At 46.9% G+C, this 17,066-nt stretch overlaps 1 protein-coding gene across 1 annotated transcript in view; it reads right to left on the bottom strand.

Annotated features, from left to right (window-relative positions):
- trappc8 (trafficking protein particle complex subunit 8) overlaps positions 1–17,066 on the bottom strand; it is a 67,586-nt gene that overhangs the window by 16,454 nt on the left and 34,066 nt on the right. The window contains exons 13-23 of the mRNA XM_079996511.1: positions 15,823–15,954; positions 14,814–15,038; positions 14,562–14,667; positions 13,945–14,139; positions 13,390–13,550; positions 12,234–12,308; positions 11,421–11,529; positions 5,316–5,473; positions 2,823–3,256; positions 1,915–2,137; positions 936–1,032 (exon numbers count right to left, since the gene is read on the bottom strand). Of these exons, the coding sequence (XP_079852637.1) occupies positions 936–1,032; positions 1,915–2,137; positions 2,823–3,256; positions 5,316–5,473; positions 11,421–11,529; positions 12,234–12,308; positions 13,390–13,550; positions 13,945–14,139; positions 14,562–14,667; positions 14,814–15,038; positions 15,823–15,954 (1,915 nt within the window). The remainder of the gene's footprint in view (positions 1–935; positions 1,033–1,914; positions 2,138–2,822; positions 3,257–5,315; positions 5,474–11,420; positions 11,530–12,233; positions 12,309–13,389; positions 13,551–13,944; positions 14,140–14,561; positions 14,668–14,813; positions 15,039–15,822; positions 15,955–17,066) is intronic.

Here is a 17,066-nt window from a genome sequence, read left to right as displayed (position 1 = left end):
TGGAGTAGGCGGCCAAACAAAGCCCCATGGCTACTGAACACTCTGCTGAATGGGCCGAACGAACAGCGCTGAACAGCTTCAACAACAAAAAACTATTATTGTTTTTAAAAAAAGCTTTTATTTTACGGTAATAACGTAAATGTTTTCTAAAAGTGGAATTATTTTGGAGTTTAAAAGTAGGTACAGACAACAAAATGAAGAGTCCATCAATAACCAGGGATTCCCCCGGGTTTTGTTATTCAAATCATAATTGTTAAAATCTCGTTAAAATCACAGGTTTTCAATGATCACATTTTCTTCCAGGGACTATTCAAGCACTTCAGCACAAAAGGGGCTATTTTCAAGGTATTCCAGTATTTTTATTTCTGAGGACAAAATAAATTCAAGCACTTCCATCACCTCAAGCGCCCGGGAAGAAGCCTGGAGAAAGTTTGAAAATATAATAATTCTATCCGCCAGAGTTCTGATATAATTCTGTGATAACTCTATCCATCTACCCATCTGTTTTCCCTCGTTGGTGGGCGGCTTTAAAAACATATCAATCCATCATAGTATACAGAAGCCCAGACTTTATCAGAAGCTTATTTGGATTGAAAAATCTCAAACTACAAACAAATTAATTAATTTATTGACTAATAAATAAATCAATTCATATGTTATATAGTTAATTGATTAATAAAACGTAATAACTTGATAAAATAAAACATTGAAAATAATTTCAGTTAAATAATTTAATCGTTAAATAATGATATTAATAGATGATTTAATACTGAATTAATAAATAACCATTATTTATTTAACCATTGTATAGCAATGCATAGGCATGAGTTTAATGCTCAAAAATAAAGTTTGATGTACACCAATGAGTACGGTTTCCTTCAAGTCTGCTTGTCGCAGTGTTTGAATATTTTGGGGGGAGCTGGGGCCACACAAACCTTTGTCCTTGGCCGGGTTGATGCACTTGTGCAGCCGCCAGTGTTTGCTGCAGCTGGACACCTGCACGATGTGGAACTCCCTCACACCACCTTCACTCTGAGCGATAGACAGAGCGATAGAACGATAGATAGAATGATAGACAGATAGATAAAACCATATATATAGACAGATACAGTAGATGGATAGATAGAGAGAACAGCAGGAGGAAAATATATTAGTCCCAATTTTAAGCAAAGTCTAACTGAGGTTAAGGTTGTCGTGTGCAGGGGTGTCACGATTGGACTTGACTTCGATTTTAAGGTCACGTTTGGATTTTCGATTTAAACGAAATGACGGCTGTGCCATTGTTTTTCAATAAGAGTCCAGTCACGTCATTAATCATTATCAGTTATTATTAAATTCAATTATCATAAGTACTTTTTTGGTGGAGGAATAAATCGCAACAAAATATTTCATACATTTTCACAGCTAAAAGAAATGCTTGTGAGCCAGACCACCCGGCTCACTGAAAACAGAAACTTTTCACCACGACTGCAAGTGCGTGTCTTCTGCTCCGCCCAGCACGTCCGTGTCCGCTCTGTACGTTATCTAACCTGACTTTTTTTCCTAATTCTACTCATCATATCACGGGATTACGGCCCGTAACGTTATTATCTCATCTTTGATATCACAGTCCAAAATCATGTCCACGACATACTGGCACGTCTCGCAAGCTGCCTGGACTCTGTTCTGCCCTCTGAATCGCAAACCCGCTTGTGATTTCTAAGTTCGAAATCAAACTCTCGCTCCGATGGATTTTCAATTTCAAATCGCAATCGTTCCTCTAGCTGTGTGCCATGCCAAGTGGGAAGCAGAAATGTGTTTTTTTCCCCCCAAATAAATCAAAAAACTACTGTTATATAAAAAATCTTTCCACATTAAAAAAAAGAAGAATGCCGTAGTGCACGGGAAATGTAAACGTCCGCTGCTGGCGCTCACCTGGTTGACATTCTCCACGTCGACAAAGACCAGCATGTCGCCCTTGCCGCCCTCCGCCGCCGCCGCCTCCTCCACCTCCTCCTCCTCCTCCTCCTCCTCCTCCTTGTAGCCACCCACCCCAGCGTCGGCCCCTGCCGGTGGGACGCTGCTGCGGCTGGCGGTGGCACGCACGCTCAGCGAGCGGCTGGCGCAGATGAACACGGTGTGGCGCAAAACCCGGTGACTGGAACGAAGAGAGAGGGGAAGAGAGGGAAACGGAGATGGTTCATTGCGAGGGGAGCGATTTGATACCCATGCATTCACTTGTTTGCACTGAGCTGTGGAGAGGTGTGGAAGATCAGGCCGGCGGCTCATCACGGCTTTTCATCAGTTACTCGCTTCATTTAAAAAAGATGAAGATATATAATTTCTCAGCTGTACATCGGTGTTACGAGGGCGCTGAGGGGGAGGGGGGATAAAAGGTGCTGGGCAAATAGATGATTATTGCTAAACCTAACTCGCTTAACATGAGGAGTATATCCCAACCGGTGGCTAGCAGTAATAATACTGTAATAATAATCCAGCCGTCCTTTAAGGCAGCTGCCAGTGTTCACTGCAGTTTTGAGCCATTAAATGGTTTTTCAGTGGCAGTGCCAAATAACTGATTTAGGCACTGAACGTGTATAATTTCAAGCTTTTGTTAAAACGGCCAAGTGCAAAAAGTACCTTTGTACTTAAAAACTTGTATTTACCACCTCAAAACTTTATTTTGAGTGGTCATTCTGCTCACTTTGATGCTAGCTTGGAAGCTTGGTGTTGGTGAGAATCCGCAGCCATTGGTGTTGCTCCCAAGTAATGTTCAACGACTGCCTAGTCTGCTTAGAGAAACAATTTGGGGGTTAAGGGTTTCTTCGGCTGAAGTGGCATACCTTATCCGGCCTCCCTTCTGGGCGCTCTCGTAGTAGAAGAGGAAGTTGATCTCGTGCACGCCCTCCTGGTCCGGCCCCCGCAGCCAGAGGGGCAGCTGGACCGACTCCCCGGGCCGCAGCGTGCCGCCCTCCAGAGGAATCTCCGCCGCGGCCTTGAACGACGGCCGGGCAAAGTCCTCGGCAGACGCCACGGCCAGCTCGGCCGGCGAGCCGTCGGCCGGCTGCACCAGCGTCTTGTAGGCTGAGCAGTTCTCGGCAGCGGTGGGGCTGAGCGGGGTGACCGGCGAAGTGCCGCCGCCGAAGGTGAAGAAGTGCGGGTGCGTGGAGGCCACGCGCAGGCCGCGCAGGGCCACCGCGCTGACGTTGCAGAACTCCACGTAGGCCTTCTGGATCTCGCCACAGAGCAGCGCCGTGGGGAACTGCAGGAAGAAGACCTGCAGGGAGGGTGAGGATATTTAGACGCGCCAATTTCACCCATTCTGAATTTCATTCCTGAACAATAAATGCACCACGGCCCAGGCAAAATGCTTGATTCTGATTGGCTGGAGGGGGTTTGGGCAGTTTATCACCATTGTAAAAGACGGCTCTGCTGGAAAACCCGAGAGAATGTCGTGGCCGAGCTGGCACGTCTGTGTTGAGCTGCGTGGTCCTTACTGAGTTTAGAAAAACCCACAACGAAAAATCTCCCGAAAGCGTGGGACAACAGCATTTCTATGTTGCTTGGTCACCAGTACGGTTCCTCCTGCTTAAAGGACCAGTGTGTATGTAGCGGTCAGGTTGCAGATTGCAACCAACTGAATAACCCTCCCCTCGCCCTCCCCTTCCGAACGTGTAGGGGAACCTACGGTGGCCCTGAAAGGCCGTCTCTAGAGCCAGCGTTTGGTTTGTCCACTCTGGGCTACTGTAGAAACATGGCGGTGCAACATGGCGGGGAGGACCCCCTATGGAGGACCCCCTACATGTAGATATAAACGACTCATTCTAAGGTTAAGACGAGGATTCCTATTTTCATTAGGACTATACACTGATAAAAACATACTTATAAATATTTTTTTCCTTTTCTGCCAAGTATGTTCAGCTACTGTAGATGCCACTAAATCGTACAGACTGGTCCTCTAACCAGGAGGAACCGTACTGGTGACCAAGCAACAGAGAAATGTTGTGTTTCATGAATAACAAAAAATATATATATTCTGCTCCTTTCTGTGCGGCTACAGAGTTGCCCGAACGTACGCGTTATTTTTCAAAAACTGAACCAAACAGGGGATGGGTCTTTTAAAGGCAGAGAGCGCAGATAAGACAGGTGACACGTTTATTTGACTTTGACAATAACAACTTACAGTATTTTTAATCTGATCCGGTATGTAGATCAGATGGGCTGAGCGGACAAACAATAGGTCACATTTACATAACCGGAACAAAGAAGAACTCCAAAAAACAGAATCCCTTTCCCATAAGCCAGGGCCAGCGCGCCGAAGTCCAGGGATGGAGGGCAGAGCAGGAAGCTGGAACCGCTCCCCTGCTCCCAGCGTCCTGCTTGGGTGCGGTTAGTGTCCTTCTGACTGCGTCAGGCTTCCCAAGGTCCCCGAGTAAAAGTACCGCCGTGCCAAGAACAAAAACTCCTGGAAAGCTCTTGAACTCTGCAGCAATGGCCGCCAGCGCCGCTCCAAATAACTGACCCGGGCAGTGAGGGAGCGCGCGAGTAGTGAAGATGAAGCTCGACGATCTCACAAGCTGTCCGTTAGTGTCGTCGGCTGAAAGTTGGCTGTGCTTCATTAAGTTCACAGAATTTCGTGGCGCTGTGCGTTCTTGTTGGCAGCGTTACTTGTGGTATGAAAATGCCATGTGGTAGATCCAAGCCAGGTGGTCGTTCCACTTCCAGATCGAACCTGCTTCCAGACCCTTCCTCTTGGCGGCACAAAGCCATCTTTTTTTGGTTTATTGCTCATGGAAAATGTATATCTTCTAGTTCGTGTATAGGTTCATTGTATATGACCAAATTTTTCAAATTTTTTAGGTCATTTACATTTTTTTTTTTTTTTACATTTTGTTACTTTATAGGATATATTTGTTGTTTATCATTAGGTTTTAAGTTACCATTTTTTTCTACTGCTTGATTATTATTTATGTGAGCTGCCATGACACTGCAATTTCTCTCCGAGGATATATAAAGTATCTATTTATATCATACTGTGAAACAAAATGTCGTCTAAATTATAGCGTTGTGTATTCCTCTGGATCTCGTGATTTGATTTTGATAACGATACGGGTCAAGGGCGACGGCTCGATTCAACATTGATCAATCCAATATCGATGAGATGGCTCACGACGCAATTCTATATCAATATATTGACATTTCATGCATCATAAGAAACGTTCAAATCATTTCAGAAGTTGAAACAATAGAAGTCAACCGTATAGAGGACCCGTTTTGTTCCACCCTGCCCGACTAAATCACTATTGCGATATGGCCCTCATTTTTTTATTCAATACCTCCATTAGCGGCATGGCGGGCGTCACGATGGGATCCAGGCGGTGGTCAGGGCCGTGGCAGACCGACGTCTTGTGCTCTTTGGTGTGGTTTAGCCGCGGGCCGCGGATCTCCAGGTCCTGTCGGCCGCGCACCACCAGAGCCTCGGCCGTCTGCTGCCCTGAGAGAGGAGAGAACCCAGAGGAACATTATGGCGGAGAACGGTTTGGAGAGTTTTGTTTGCGTTTCTAGTAATGAGTTTCAATAATGACGCAATAGTAGAACATGTACTTGCTGTGAATGAACTGCCAGTTGCCCATATTGGGCTCACTAGTTGTGTGTAGATAGTGTACATAATATGTACACATACACATATTATGTGTTCTATCTTATCTCTTTTTTATTTGCACCTCTTCCTCGACTCTTTTTTTGCTGCTGTAATGCCTGAATTTCCCTCCAAGGATATAATAAAGAGTTATCTTATATTAATACATTTATATTTTATTCATCCTGGGGGGAAAATTGTAGTGTACAGCAGTTCATATTTAAACAATAGGCAATAATGTCTGCACTGCTAGCGACGCGAGCGGCCGATGAAAAAAAAATATTAAAAGGAATTTTTCAATAACCCGGTCTTGACTTGCCGTGAGCGACGGTGAAACGTGCAGCTATGTGGCTGAGCCCTGGGAAATCACTCGCAGTGGCTCTATCTGAGCGGCAGCGTCCTGCCCCCCCCCCGAACACGTTTCATTGATCCGGCGGCACCTTCCTTCAACACTGTCATCACAGACAGTTCTGAATGGCTGTCGGGTGAGCGGCGATGCCAACCCTACATGTCATGGCAGCGTTGCCAGCGATTTTGCCTACAATTCGCTCGCTCACCCTCGGTGAAGACTGAGTGTGTAAGAGTACACACAAGAATAGAATCAATGGAAATATGCAATAAACTTAAAACCAAAAAGAAAACACACACACACACACACACACACACACACACACACACACACACACACACACACACACACACACACACACACACACACACACACACACACACACACACACACACTCCTCACTTAACAACCTTCCTGTTTAACAACTGTATATACCATATACGCTATATATACACTATATACACTATACATACACTGTATGGATCTCATCTCATCACCGTTCTCAGCCTCGTTCCCGCAGTCTGTCAGTATCCACTACACTAGCGTTCGCAATGGCCACGCCCCCTTAACGTCACAGGTCCTTGCTTATCGACCAATTCGCTGAACGACCTGGTCCGAGGAACGGAACTCGGTCATTAAGTGAGGAGCGCCCACGCAAGCACGCATGCACGCACACGCACACACACACACACACACACACACACACACAATAGGTTTATTTGTCACGTAAATAAACATACCTTCATACATATATGCAGTGAAATGTCTTTGCAACGCACCTGGAGATGATGCACAATAGTTGCTAAACCCAACATAATAGCTAACCTAGTTCCTACCTAGCAACTAACTGAAACTAACTGATTCCTAAAACTTCATGCAGTTAGTGAACAGAATAATACAGAGTGGGGGTACAAAATAGAAGTAAAGGGAATAGAGTTATGTATATGGGATAGGCTATTTGCATGTAGAGATATATGCAGTAAAGTGCGTGTGAATAAAGTGAGTATGAAGATATACAGTACAGTATACAACAGTACTACACAGCAATACAGTACCACCAAACAGAACAGCAATACAGCACAGTATGCAGTCACCAGAACACTGATAAAGTATGCAGTACAGTAAGGCAGTGGGGCCTGTGTGAGTGACTCAGTGCTTTTTGTTAGGACCCCTGGTGAGGTCAGCATTGACAGTCCTTATGGTTTGCAGGAAGAAACTCCGTCTCAGTCTCTCTGTTCTCGCTGTGTGACTGCGGAGGAGCTTGCCCGATCGCAACAGCTGGAACAGTCTGTTGTTGGGGTGGTGAGGATCCTTCATGATCCTGCGGGCTCTGCTACTACACCTCCTGGTGTATGAGTGGTGCAGGGAGGGGAGGGTAGTTCCAGTGGTACGTTGGCTGAACGCACCACCCTCTGCAGGGCCCACCTGTCCTGAGCAGTACAGTTCCCAAACCAGACAGTGGTGTTGCCTGTCCGGATGCTGTGAGGTGGTAAAGACGCCGTCTCGACTTTCTCACCAGAGTGTCCGTGTGTATAGTCCGTGTTAAATCCTCTGTGATGTGGACTCCCAGGTACTTGAAGCTGCTCACCCTGTCAACACAAGTCCCATTAATCACCAACGGTGCGTGCGTCCTCGGTTATAATCCCCTCTTAAAGTCCACAATCTGCTCCTCAGTTTTGCTGACGTTCAGGAGGAGGCTGTTGTCCCTGCACCAGAGTGACAGGTCAGCCACCTCCTCAAGGTAGGCCTTCTCATTGTCGTTGTTGATCAGGCCCACCATGATGGTGTCGTCAGCAAACTTGATGGTGTTGGAGCTGGACCTGGCCACACAGTCATGCGTGTACAGGGAGTACAGAAGGGGGCTGAGGACACAGCCACACACCACACATCCTGTGTCCAGGGTGAGGGAGCTGGACATGTGCCTCCCCACCCTAAACACCTGGGGCCAGGCTGAGAGGAAGTCCAGGATCCAGGCATACAGCGAGTGTTCAGTCCTAGCTCCCGCAGCTTGACAGACAGTCTGGTGGGGACTATTATATTGAAAGCTGAATTATAGTCAATGAACAGCAATCTCACATAGCCCCCTTCTGGCCATCAAGGTGCGTGAGCGTGGTATGCAGTACCTGTGAGACCGCATCGTCCGTGGAGCTGTTCGGCCGGTATGCAAACTGCAGAAGATGCAAGGTGCGGGGGAGGGAGGCTCATATGTAATCCTTAATCAGCCTCTTGAAACACTTCATGAACACCGAGGTGAGGGCAACCAGACGGTAGTCATTCAGGCAGGCTGGAGAGGCGATCTTTGGAACAGGAATGACAGTGGACGACTTAAAGCAAGAGTGGACCACCGACTCGGTCAGGGAGGCGGTGAATATCCTAGTGAGCACTGGGGCTAGCTGGTTTGCACAGGTCTTCAGTACTGGCCCAGATATGCCATCTAGGCCCGAGCTTTCCTGGTGTTCACCCGCACAGAGCCCTCCTGACGTCATGCTCGGACACAGAGTGTGCGCTGATCCCCGCGGTGTAACTACAATTAGATGCGAGTTAGCGGTGTTGTTGCCATACTCAAACCACGCAAAAAAGGAGTTCAGTTCGTTGGCTTGGGAGGCATCCACACTCCTGGCTGGGGAGGAGCTGCATGGTAGTTCGTAATAGTCCGCAGCCCCAGCCATAAGCGTCTGGTGTCTCGTTGCTCCATCTGTAGCTCCACTGTGTCCCTGCACGTCCGTTTAGCATCCTTCACCGCCCTCCGCTGATTGTACGACGCCGCTTTGTAATTGTCCATATTTCCGGATACAAGACCGTTGCGGCAGATGGCCCACAGTTTCTGGTTTGGAAATATCCAAACTGTCACCATGGGAACGATGCTGTCCGCTAACGTGACTATGAAGCTCGTACTGTAGCTACTTCCGTAAACTCGCTGACATCACTGGAAATTGATTGGAACATGTCCCTGTCTACGTCACTCAGAGCCTCCTGAAGCGCGGTCTCTGATTGGTCCCACCACCGCTTTACGTGCCTCCCTCCGCACGCGATGCAAGGCTTGTAAACAGGAAGCAACGAGGTAGCGGAATTATCTGATTTCCTGAAAGCAGGGAGTGAGACGGTCTTGTATACGTTCTTGTTAGGTGTGTAGCGGTGGTCAAAAGTTCTATCTCCCCTGGTGGCACACGTGATGTGTTGGTGGAAATTAGGTAGAACTTTTTTATGGTTCGCCCTGTTAAAGTCCCCAGTCACCACCACAGCTGCGTCGGGATGTCCAGATGTCCAGATATATATATATCGTTGAAAGGTATTTTAAAAAGGAAACATTGGCAATAGTATATTAAACCGAAAAACAGACTAAAAATAGAAATAATGGAAATATTTATTAAAAAAATGTACCGTATTTTCGCGACTATAAGGCGCATATAAACGTCTTTTTTTTTCCTCAAAATGTGCGGCGCGCCCTATAGTGCGGTGCGCCCTATGTGTGTTGTTACTGCGGACGTTGTTGAGACCACCATGAGAACGTTAAAGGGGGAAGTGTGGGCGTGGATTGTGTATAAAAGAACAGGTATGTGCTTTATGCAGAACATTGTTGTCTTAACAACCCTTAAAATGGCAAAGAGACACGCCTATGAAGCACAGTTTAAACTGAAGGCTATCAGCTACGCAGAGGAACATGGAAATCGAGCAGTCGCGAGAGAATTCAAGATTAATGAATCGATGGTTCGCAAGTGGAGGAAGATGGAAAACGAACTCCGACAGGTGAAGAAGACGCAGCTGAGTTTCCGCGGACATAAGGCGAGGTGGCCCGAGTTGGAGGAAAGACTCGAGCGGTGGATCATCGAGCAAAGAACGAGTGGGACGAGCGTTTCGACGGTCACTGTTCGACTAAAAGCAGTAACGCTAGCGGAAGAAATGAAAATTGAACATTTTCAAGGAGGTCCGTCGTGGTGCTTTCGTTTTATGAAACGGTGCCATTTTTCCATCCGGACCAGGACTACAGTAGCGCAGCAACGTCCGGCGGATTATAATGAAAAGCTGGCGAGCTTCCACTCCGACTGCAGCAAACACATCGCCGACAAACGCATCCAGCCAAGCCACATCACCAACATGGACGAGGTGCCGCTCACTTTCGACATCCCGGTGAATCACACGGTGGAGAAGAAGGGGACCAGCACGGTAGCGATACGCACAACGGGGTATGAAAAGGCGTCGTTTACTGTTGTGCTTGGCTGCCACGCAAATGGACAGAAACTGCCGCCTATGGTGATTTTTAAGAGAAAGACTTTGCCTAAAGAGACTTTTCCAGCTGGAGTCGTTATTAAGGCAAATGAAAAGGGCTGGATGGATGAGGAGATGATGAAAGAGTGGCTGAGGGAGGTGTATGTAAGGAGACCAGGTGGTTTTTTCCACGCATCGCCATCGCTGTTAATCTGTGACTCCATGCGTGCCCATCTCACAGCCGATGTGAAAAACAAGGTGAAACAAATGAACGCTGTGCTTGCTGTTATTCCGGGAGGTCTGACAAAGGAAGGCTGCGAGCGGCGTGGGAGCGATGGATGACCGACGGAGACCACAGTTTCACGAAAAGTGGAAGGCAGCGCCGGGCAAGTTACGCCACAGTTTGCGGATGGATTGTAGATGCTTGGGCTAACGTGTCTGCTGGCACTGTTGTTCAAGCTTTCGCAAAAGCCGGCATCATTTCCGAGGAGCCGCACGGCACGGAAAGTGACTCTGACAGCGAAGAAGGGGAAACTGGCATGTCTGATTTAGCGCAGCTGTTTAATTCAGAAACAGAGGATGATGACTTCGATGGGTTTTATTAATACTTTGTAATAAATACATGAATAAAGCACAAACATACTCAGTTTTGCTCCCGCTCTATTTTTAAATACGCAGTAGAGGTATTTAAACGTAGTAGAGGATATGTACCGGTATATAAAACCCACGCCCTATAATCCGGTGCGCCTTATGTGTGTGTTAAATACAGTAATGGCACACATAACTGAGACTGCGCCTTTTAGTACGGTGCGCCTTATGGTCGTGAAAATACGGTAATAGTTATTATAACAAATTGAATTATAAATTGAAATACTTATCTGCTTACATTGATTCAGATGGAATTGTAACTACTTTCACCTTGGAATGTTCCAAGTGTGCTTGATTTTTTTTTTTCTGTTATTATATCGGCATGTTGTGTTTTGTTGGCAGAAATAGCAACCGAAAAAATAACAAGCGCTTTTGAACTGTTTATCCCATTCTTTCTGAAATGTATTGTGCAAGTGCAACTCTTCAATACTTCTTTAATAAGCCGGGACATTTGAAGGTGATTTTTTTTTTTCCCCCCTTCCCCTCTGGCATTTCTAGGTCTAATCTAGAGAGCTGCAACACCAACAGAATAGAACACTGTAGCCGGAATCCTGTGCGAGAACAGGGTTTTGTGTGTTTTGTTTCATTTCTTTTTTTTACCTTCGGTGCAATGGGCTGTCGTCTCGCCAGAGGGGGAAGCAGCCAGGTTGTAGGCCACGCCCAGGATATTGAGCTGACCAATCAGGCGTGGCAGCAACTTCAGCCGGGCCTGGGAAAGCAGGCCATCAAAACTAAATCTAGGGCGCTTGCGAGATTTGACTTAAATTTGAGTAAATATGCACATAAGTATGATCTTAAAACTGTCTCTCAATATACAGTATACAATACGTCCACATAAATTCATTGTCATCTACTGTACTACTACTTATAGGACTACATTTCGGTGTCATAAAAAACCCATAGGAGGGTTGTGTTTAAGTTTGAGGCAGAGTTAATGTGGAGTATCTTAAAGCGCAGTTCAGCTTACGGCATTCAGACTGAATGAAAGTCAGTGGAAAAAGAATAAACTTCTGTGGTGTGGGGATGGTGTGGTCTGAGCAGCCACACCTGTCCTAGGTCTAGGTAATTGGGGGCCCAGCATCAGAGTGGCTCCATACCTGTTGCTCGAGGATTGGTCTAACGAGGAACAGGTAAAACCCCCATCCCCACACCCACTCAGGAGAGAGGAGCCCTTGTCATGACACATGACTATCTGCTCCTGGCCTTATTCCAACTGGCACACTCTCTACAATAAAACCGGTGTCTACAACCCCGTCGTCTGTGTCTCTGTGCCGGAGGTTCCTAAAAACACCATTTGGGTGGCGTGTGGTAGGCGAAACTGCCACACTTCTCAGCCCTAGTACAGAGAGTTTTTCTACTTCCGAGTGAAACGAGGTGAAAAACAAAGAGAAATTATGGCTGAGAGCGACTCACCACTTTGGTCTCCTCTGGGCTCATGTGGAACTCTGGGATGACTTCGGTGGTAACAACATCGTCTGTCTTCGCCGACTGCAGGGCGGGGGGATAAATATAAGAATGAATATAAACGTGTTTTTTTTTTACTTTCTCTATTATGTGGGGGGAGAAGAAAAAGCATGCCCGGCGGCAGATGAAACAGGAAGGAAATACACCAGGGGTGAGAGCAAGGTAAACGGACGGAGGAACCATTGCCTATTAATTCCATTTGTTATAATTAATTGGTTCGAGTTTCCGTATTTTCCGTATTTATAACTAAATACATTTACTTGAAATGATTAGTGTTTCAGTGTCGGAAGCTTTATATGGATATTAACACAAAAACACAAGGACACAAAAACAATTTCAAACGGTCACATAAGCATGCCAGGTCAGTAGAGGCAATAAAACTTAATGTCAAACACCACAGAAGAATATCAGGAAAGTGGATATTGAGCTTCTTCATCATATATAGAGCTTCTTCTTCATTATATATTCAGACAATCCTGTACGCACACGATTCCTTAAGTTTGAACGTCTTTTCAACCTTGTATGGAGACATGGCCAGCAACACAACAGTGGCAGGCCACCCCTGGTAGGTTCCTTAAGCATGTTGAGGTCATGACGTTTTAAGCTCCGTTCTACTAGTCCACACGAATACACGGAAAACAGCGTTTTTAAAAATGTCCGCCCTGGAAGGCGTTTTCCAAAAGCTTCGTTTCCCAGTGACCTAAACGTCCCGTGCATACGGGAGGCCAAAACGCAGAGAAAACACCACGTTTTCAAAAGTATCCATGTACGGGAGGACAGGGCCTCAGCCACCTCTAAAGGCATGTTGCTGCGTTACCAATCTATCAGCACAATCTTCAGAAAAAATATTTTGGGATTCTATATTCCAGGATGATGTTATAAGAAGATTTTTCCTCGGGGTATGTGACATCCCCCCCCCCCCCCCCCATTTCTCAGGGATTTCCTTCTTGACTGTAAAAATGTTATTTTCAAATTCGAGTTTGGAGAGGGCTGTGTTCTGGGCTCTGATATGTACCACAATTAGGATAGAGAATACAGAGCGAAAAAAGGAAAGACAGCACCTTGATAAGAGTCAGAGGTGGTGACCAGCGAGACGACGCGTTACCTTGTCATTGGTGACGGGCTCACTGGTGGCTTCGGCCGAGACCGCGTCCTGCTGCAGCCGCGAGAGGTCTTTGGGCGTGAATCGCCAGAGCAGCGAGAGCTCGGACAGGCTGAGAGGCACCTTCAGGGGGTTGCGGAACGCCACCTCCACTATGACGGGTTCTTAAGCGGCGGGGGGGGAGACACAGCAACAGAGCGGTTGTTTACTGCCTGGGTTTCTAAGGTATAATGATATTCTTTTGCTGTTTGCGTGGTTTTATATTGAAGTGCTGGAGAGATTTTCCGTCTTCCCAAAAAGGTAGTTGAGTTCGCTACCCTGAATTATTGAAAATAATAAAAAGGGAAAAAGTCCTCTAAGATAGACTCCTCTATATAAGAGGGAATTTTCTTTGAAAGCTAGGGTTCCGGTCCGATACCGCCGTACAAATTACCATGTAACTCAATGTGATCAACTAATGTTACAACTTAATATTAATATGCAGGTATAGCAATTTCACTGTAAATTCCCAATGATTATCAAGAGTGTGTGTGTGTGTTGGGAATAGAAGCCACTCACCCTCCACCACGGCTAGGGGGAAGCGCTGGTTGTCCGTCTGGCTGTTGAGGCAGCACTGGGTGGGCTGGAAGTTGGGGGGCGCTACGCCCCGGTTAGCTGCTGCCGCCGCCTGCTCTTCCAGCTGGCACCACATTGCGGCCTGGTCCTGGTCGTACTCCTGGTCCAAGGACACGTGAGTGGCCGCCTGCTTCTCGCCTGCTCACCAAACCCAACCAAACCAAACCAATAAATCGTTCCATAGACCACTTCAGACCATTGATTTGTATTGGAAAGAATGTGCCATCTCTTCATTAAAATGTGTGCACGGGCTTAAGGGCTACTAATATACATTTTTAACAGCTGTTTGTTATGTTATGACGTACAGCCAGCCGGTCATTATCCCATTATCATGATTGGGACGCTACTTACCAAATAAAATAATTCACTGAGACAGATATGGGTTTAAAATTATTGTATAACTAGTACGCTCACTTTACAACTTGTATGCCTAGCATGCCAGCGTGCCAGGGAACGGCGAAAGGTTGTAAAGTAAGCGCTGATTGCCGCTATTGACCAATCAGAATCGAGTATTCAGCTGAGCCGTGTAATAAATACATTAAATGAAGACTGAGTCTTACCCTCGGCAAGGCGGCGCTCGTGACCAAAGTAGACCCGCGTGGCTGCGCTGTGGATGCAGGGCAGGGGCAGCTGAGGCAGGTCCACCTCGCTGCCTGCCGCCACACTCTGGAACGACACACAGGACGGATAGTAAGAAAATGGAGCTCATCGATCCTTTAATGGACCCAAACGGGCGTTCCGAACGCCTGGATTGGTTCCATGTCAGTAGCGCCATCCGTAAAGAGATAAGCTGGTCGATAAGAGGGAGTCACCTTATAAACGTAGAGGTACTCTCGGAGGAAGGCGCCCTGCTGTGTGGCGGTCTGCTGGCTGTCGTTGGAGAGGATCTGTTGGAAGGCCGACACGGCGTTGTCGGGCTGGCGCAGCGTGAAGGACTGGCGCCCGATGGTGAAGTTGATGTGGTCCTCGGCCAGGGACCAGCCTTTGCCCCTGTACACCTGCATGGCCTGGCAGTAACACCGCAAGGCGTGCCTCTTCTGAGGAGAGAGAGAGAGGCAAAGAGGAGAGGATTAGCAGAGGAAAGCAGAGAGCAGTGTCTGTAGAAGGTTCCAGTCCAGACAGGAAACCAGGATAAGCAGGATAAGGTCGTCAGTCATTCACAAGTCCCTTTTCCACCTCAGAAACCGGTGTCCAGTACTTAGGAACCTATCAAGGAGCTTTCTTCGTTAACTGGTTCCACTTGGTCACCTGAAAAGGTTTCGACAAGGTTCCTGTGTCAGAAGGTTGATGGCCTGAATGGTCCTCGTTTAGTTCCCGTGCTTTGGTGGAAAAGTGGCGGTACTGGAAGTGCACATTTGACTCCCGAGGCCTCCTCAGACCACACAAAACGAGACCAACTCGTACACGTTTTGACGGACGCGGGGAAGGACAATGTGCGCCATGGACGAAAATCTGTCGTTTTACCACTGGTAGTCTGAGGCCCCGTCTGATGCCCCGTCGGAAAGCCTAGCATGTGCCGCAGTCCCTTCTACTGACACAGACCTACACGTCAGTCTGCCTTGGCAAAAGCCCTCAGTGGAGTTCAATGCGTAGGCTCAAACAGCATCTCCTTCATTCGGTGGGACTCAAAAGCCAGTCTTGCTCAATTCAACTCATTTGAACAAGAAGACAGAATGAAGAACTCCATGACCCAAATTAACGACATTGAGAAGACCGGACACGATTTGGCTTTGTTAACTTTGCCAACGAGTTCAACGTAACAGACTGCAACAGAGGTCTTCAAGGCGGGACCTTTAATTGATAAACAGACAGGGGGCTCACCTGTCCAGCCTTGCTGAAGCGGTGGCCTGCGAGGATCATATGGAAGGCAAACTTGCGGACCATGGGGTTGCGCATGTTGATGAAGCAGTGAGCCGCTTGCTCCAGCAGCAGGGCGCTGCGCAGGTCCGAGTCCTGAAGGACCAAGGACAAAAAAATAAAATAAATCCCTCGGTTAACGTTAGGAACAGGAGATAAACAGAACAAATGTGAGGAATCAGCATTGTCGGTTTTGGCGATTTTATCATGGCGAGAATTTGCTTTTCACTTGCTGCCTAATATATCCCACCCCTTGGCAAGTGCCATTGGAATGAGCAATGTTATTCACTTCACCTGTCAGTGGCTTTAATGTTGTGGCTGATCGGTGTGCAGCCCTAATACTGCCATTAATAATAGATGATTAATGAAATACATTTTTTTCTTCATTTTTGTGTGCACCCATTTATCTATTATTAAGTATATTTTAACATATTGTGCGTTTCAGTTCATTTCCACGGACCTCTATGGCTACGGCTCGTCTCCAGCACCCCAGCGTGTGGCAGCTTGGCCAACCACAAACCGTCCAAGTGGCGATTTCAGGGACCCCCGGCATAGAGACCCAGATGACCGGGTTTCAGACACACCAGTTTATTGTAGAGCGTGGGCTGGGTGGAATAAGCCCAGGAGCAGCTAGACATGTGTCATGGCAAGGCTCCTCTCTCCTGGGTGTGTGTGGGGATGGGGGTTTTACCTGCACACCAAACAGTGGTTTTTAACGCCCGCACCATTTTTCCTGGTGGTGTTAAATTAAGTTGGAGTGGAGACTGCCTGTCTCCACTGTCCACACCTCGCCTTTAAAGTCCTTTCCTTAGGGCTCGGGTTTTCACATCAACGACCTCAAGATTATATCTGTAGATTATTGAATTGTACATATACTGTGTTTATATATATATTGAGTTTCTGCGTGTTCCTATATTTGTATCTATATCTGGGACACTGATTGTCTCGGACATTAATCTCCATTGTGCCGCTGATTATAATATACGTTGAAAATGAAATATCCATTTTTGAAATAGCCTACTTTGGGACATAAGGAATGGGACGGTCGTGCCTTCTCCTTTGCCTGTTGGACCTATAATGGAGTATCGATTGCGACGGGGAGGGAACATTTCTCTTATACTGTGAGACTTTTAGATTTTTATTCGCTCTGAAATTCCTAGCCAAGACTGAACTTTTAAGTGGGCATTCTCAAAATGATAAGCGTAAAA

The sequence above is a fragment of the Zeus faber genome, assembly GCF_960531495.2.
Source record: "Zeus faber genome assembly, chromosome: 1".
Taxonomy (NCBI): domain Eukaryota; kingdom Metazoa; phylum Chordata; class Actinopteri; order Zeiformes; family Zeidae; genus Zeus; species Zeus faber.
This window is presented reverse-complemented; position numbering and strand designations above follow the sequence as displayed.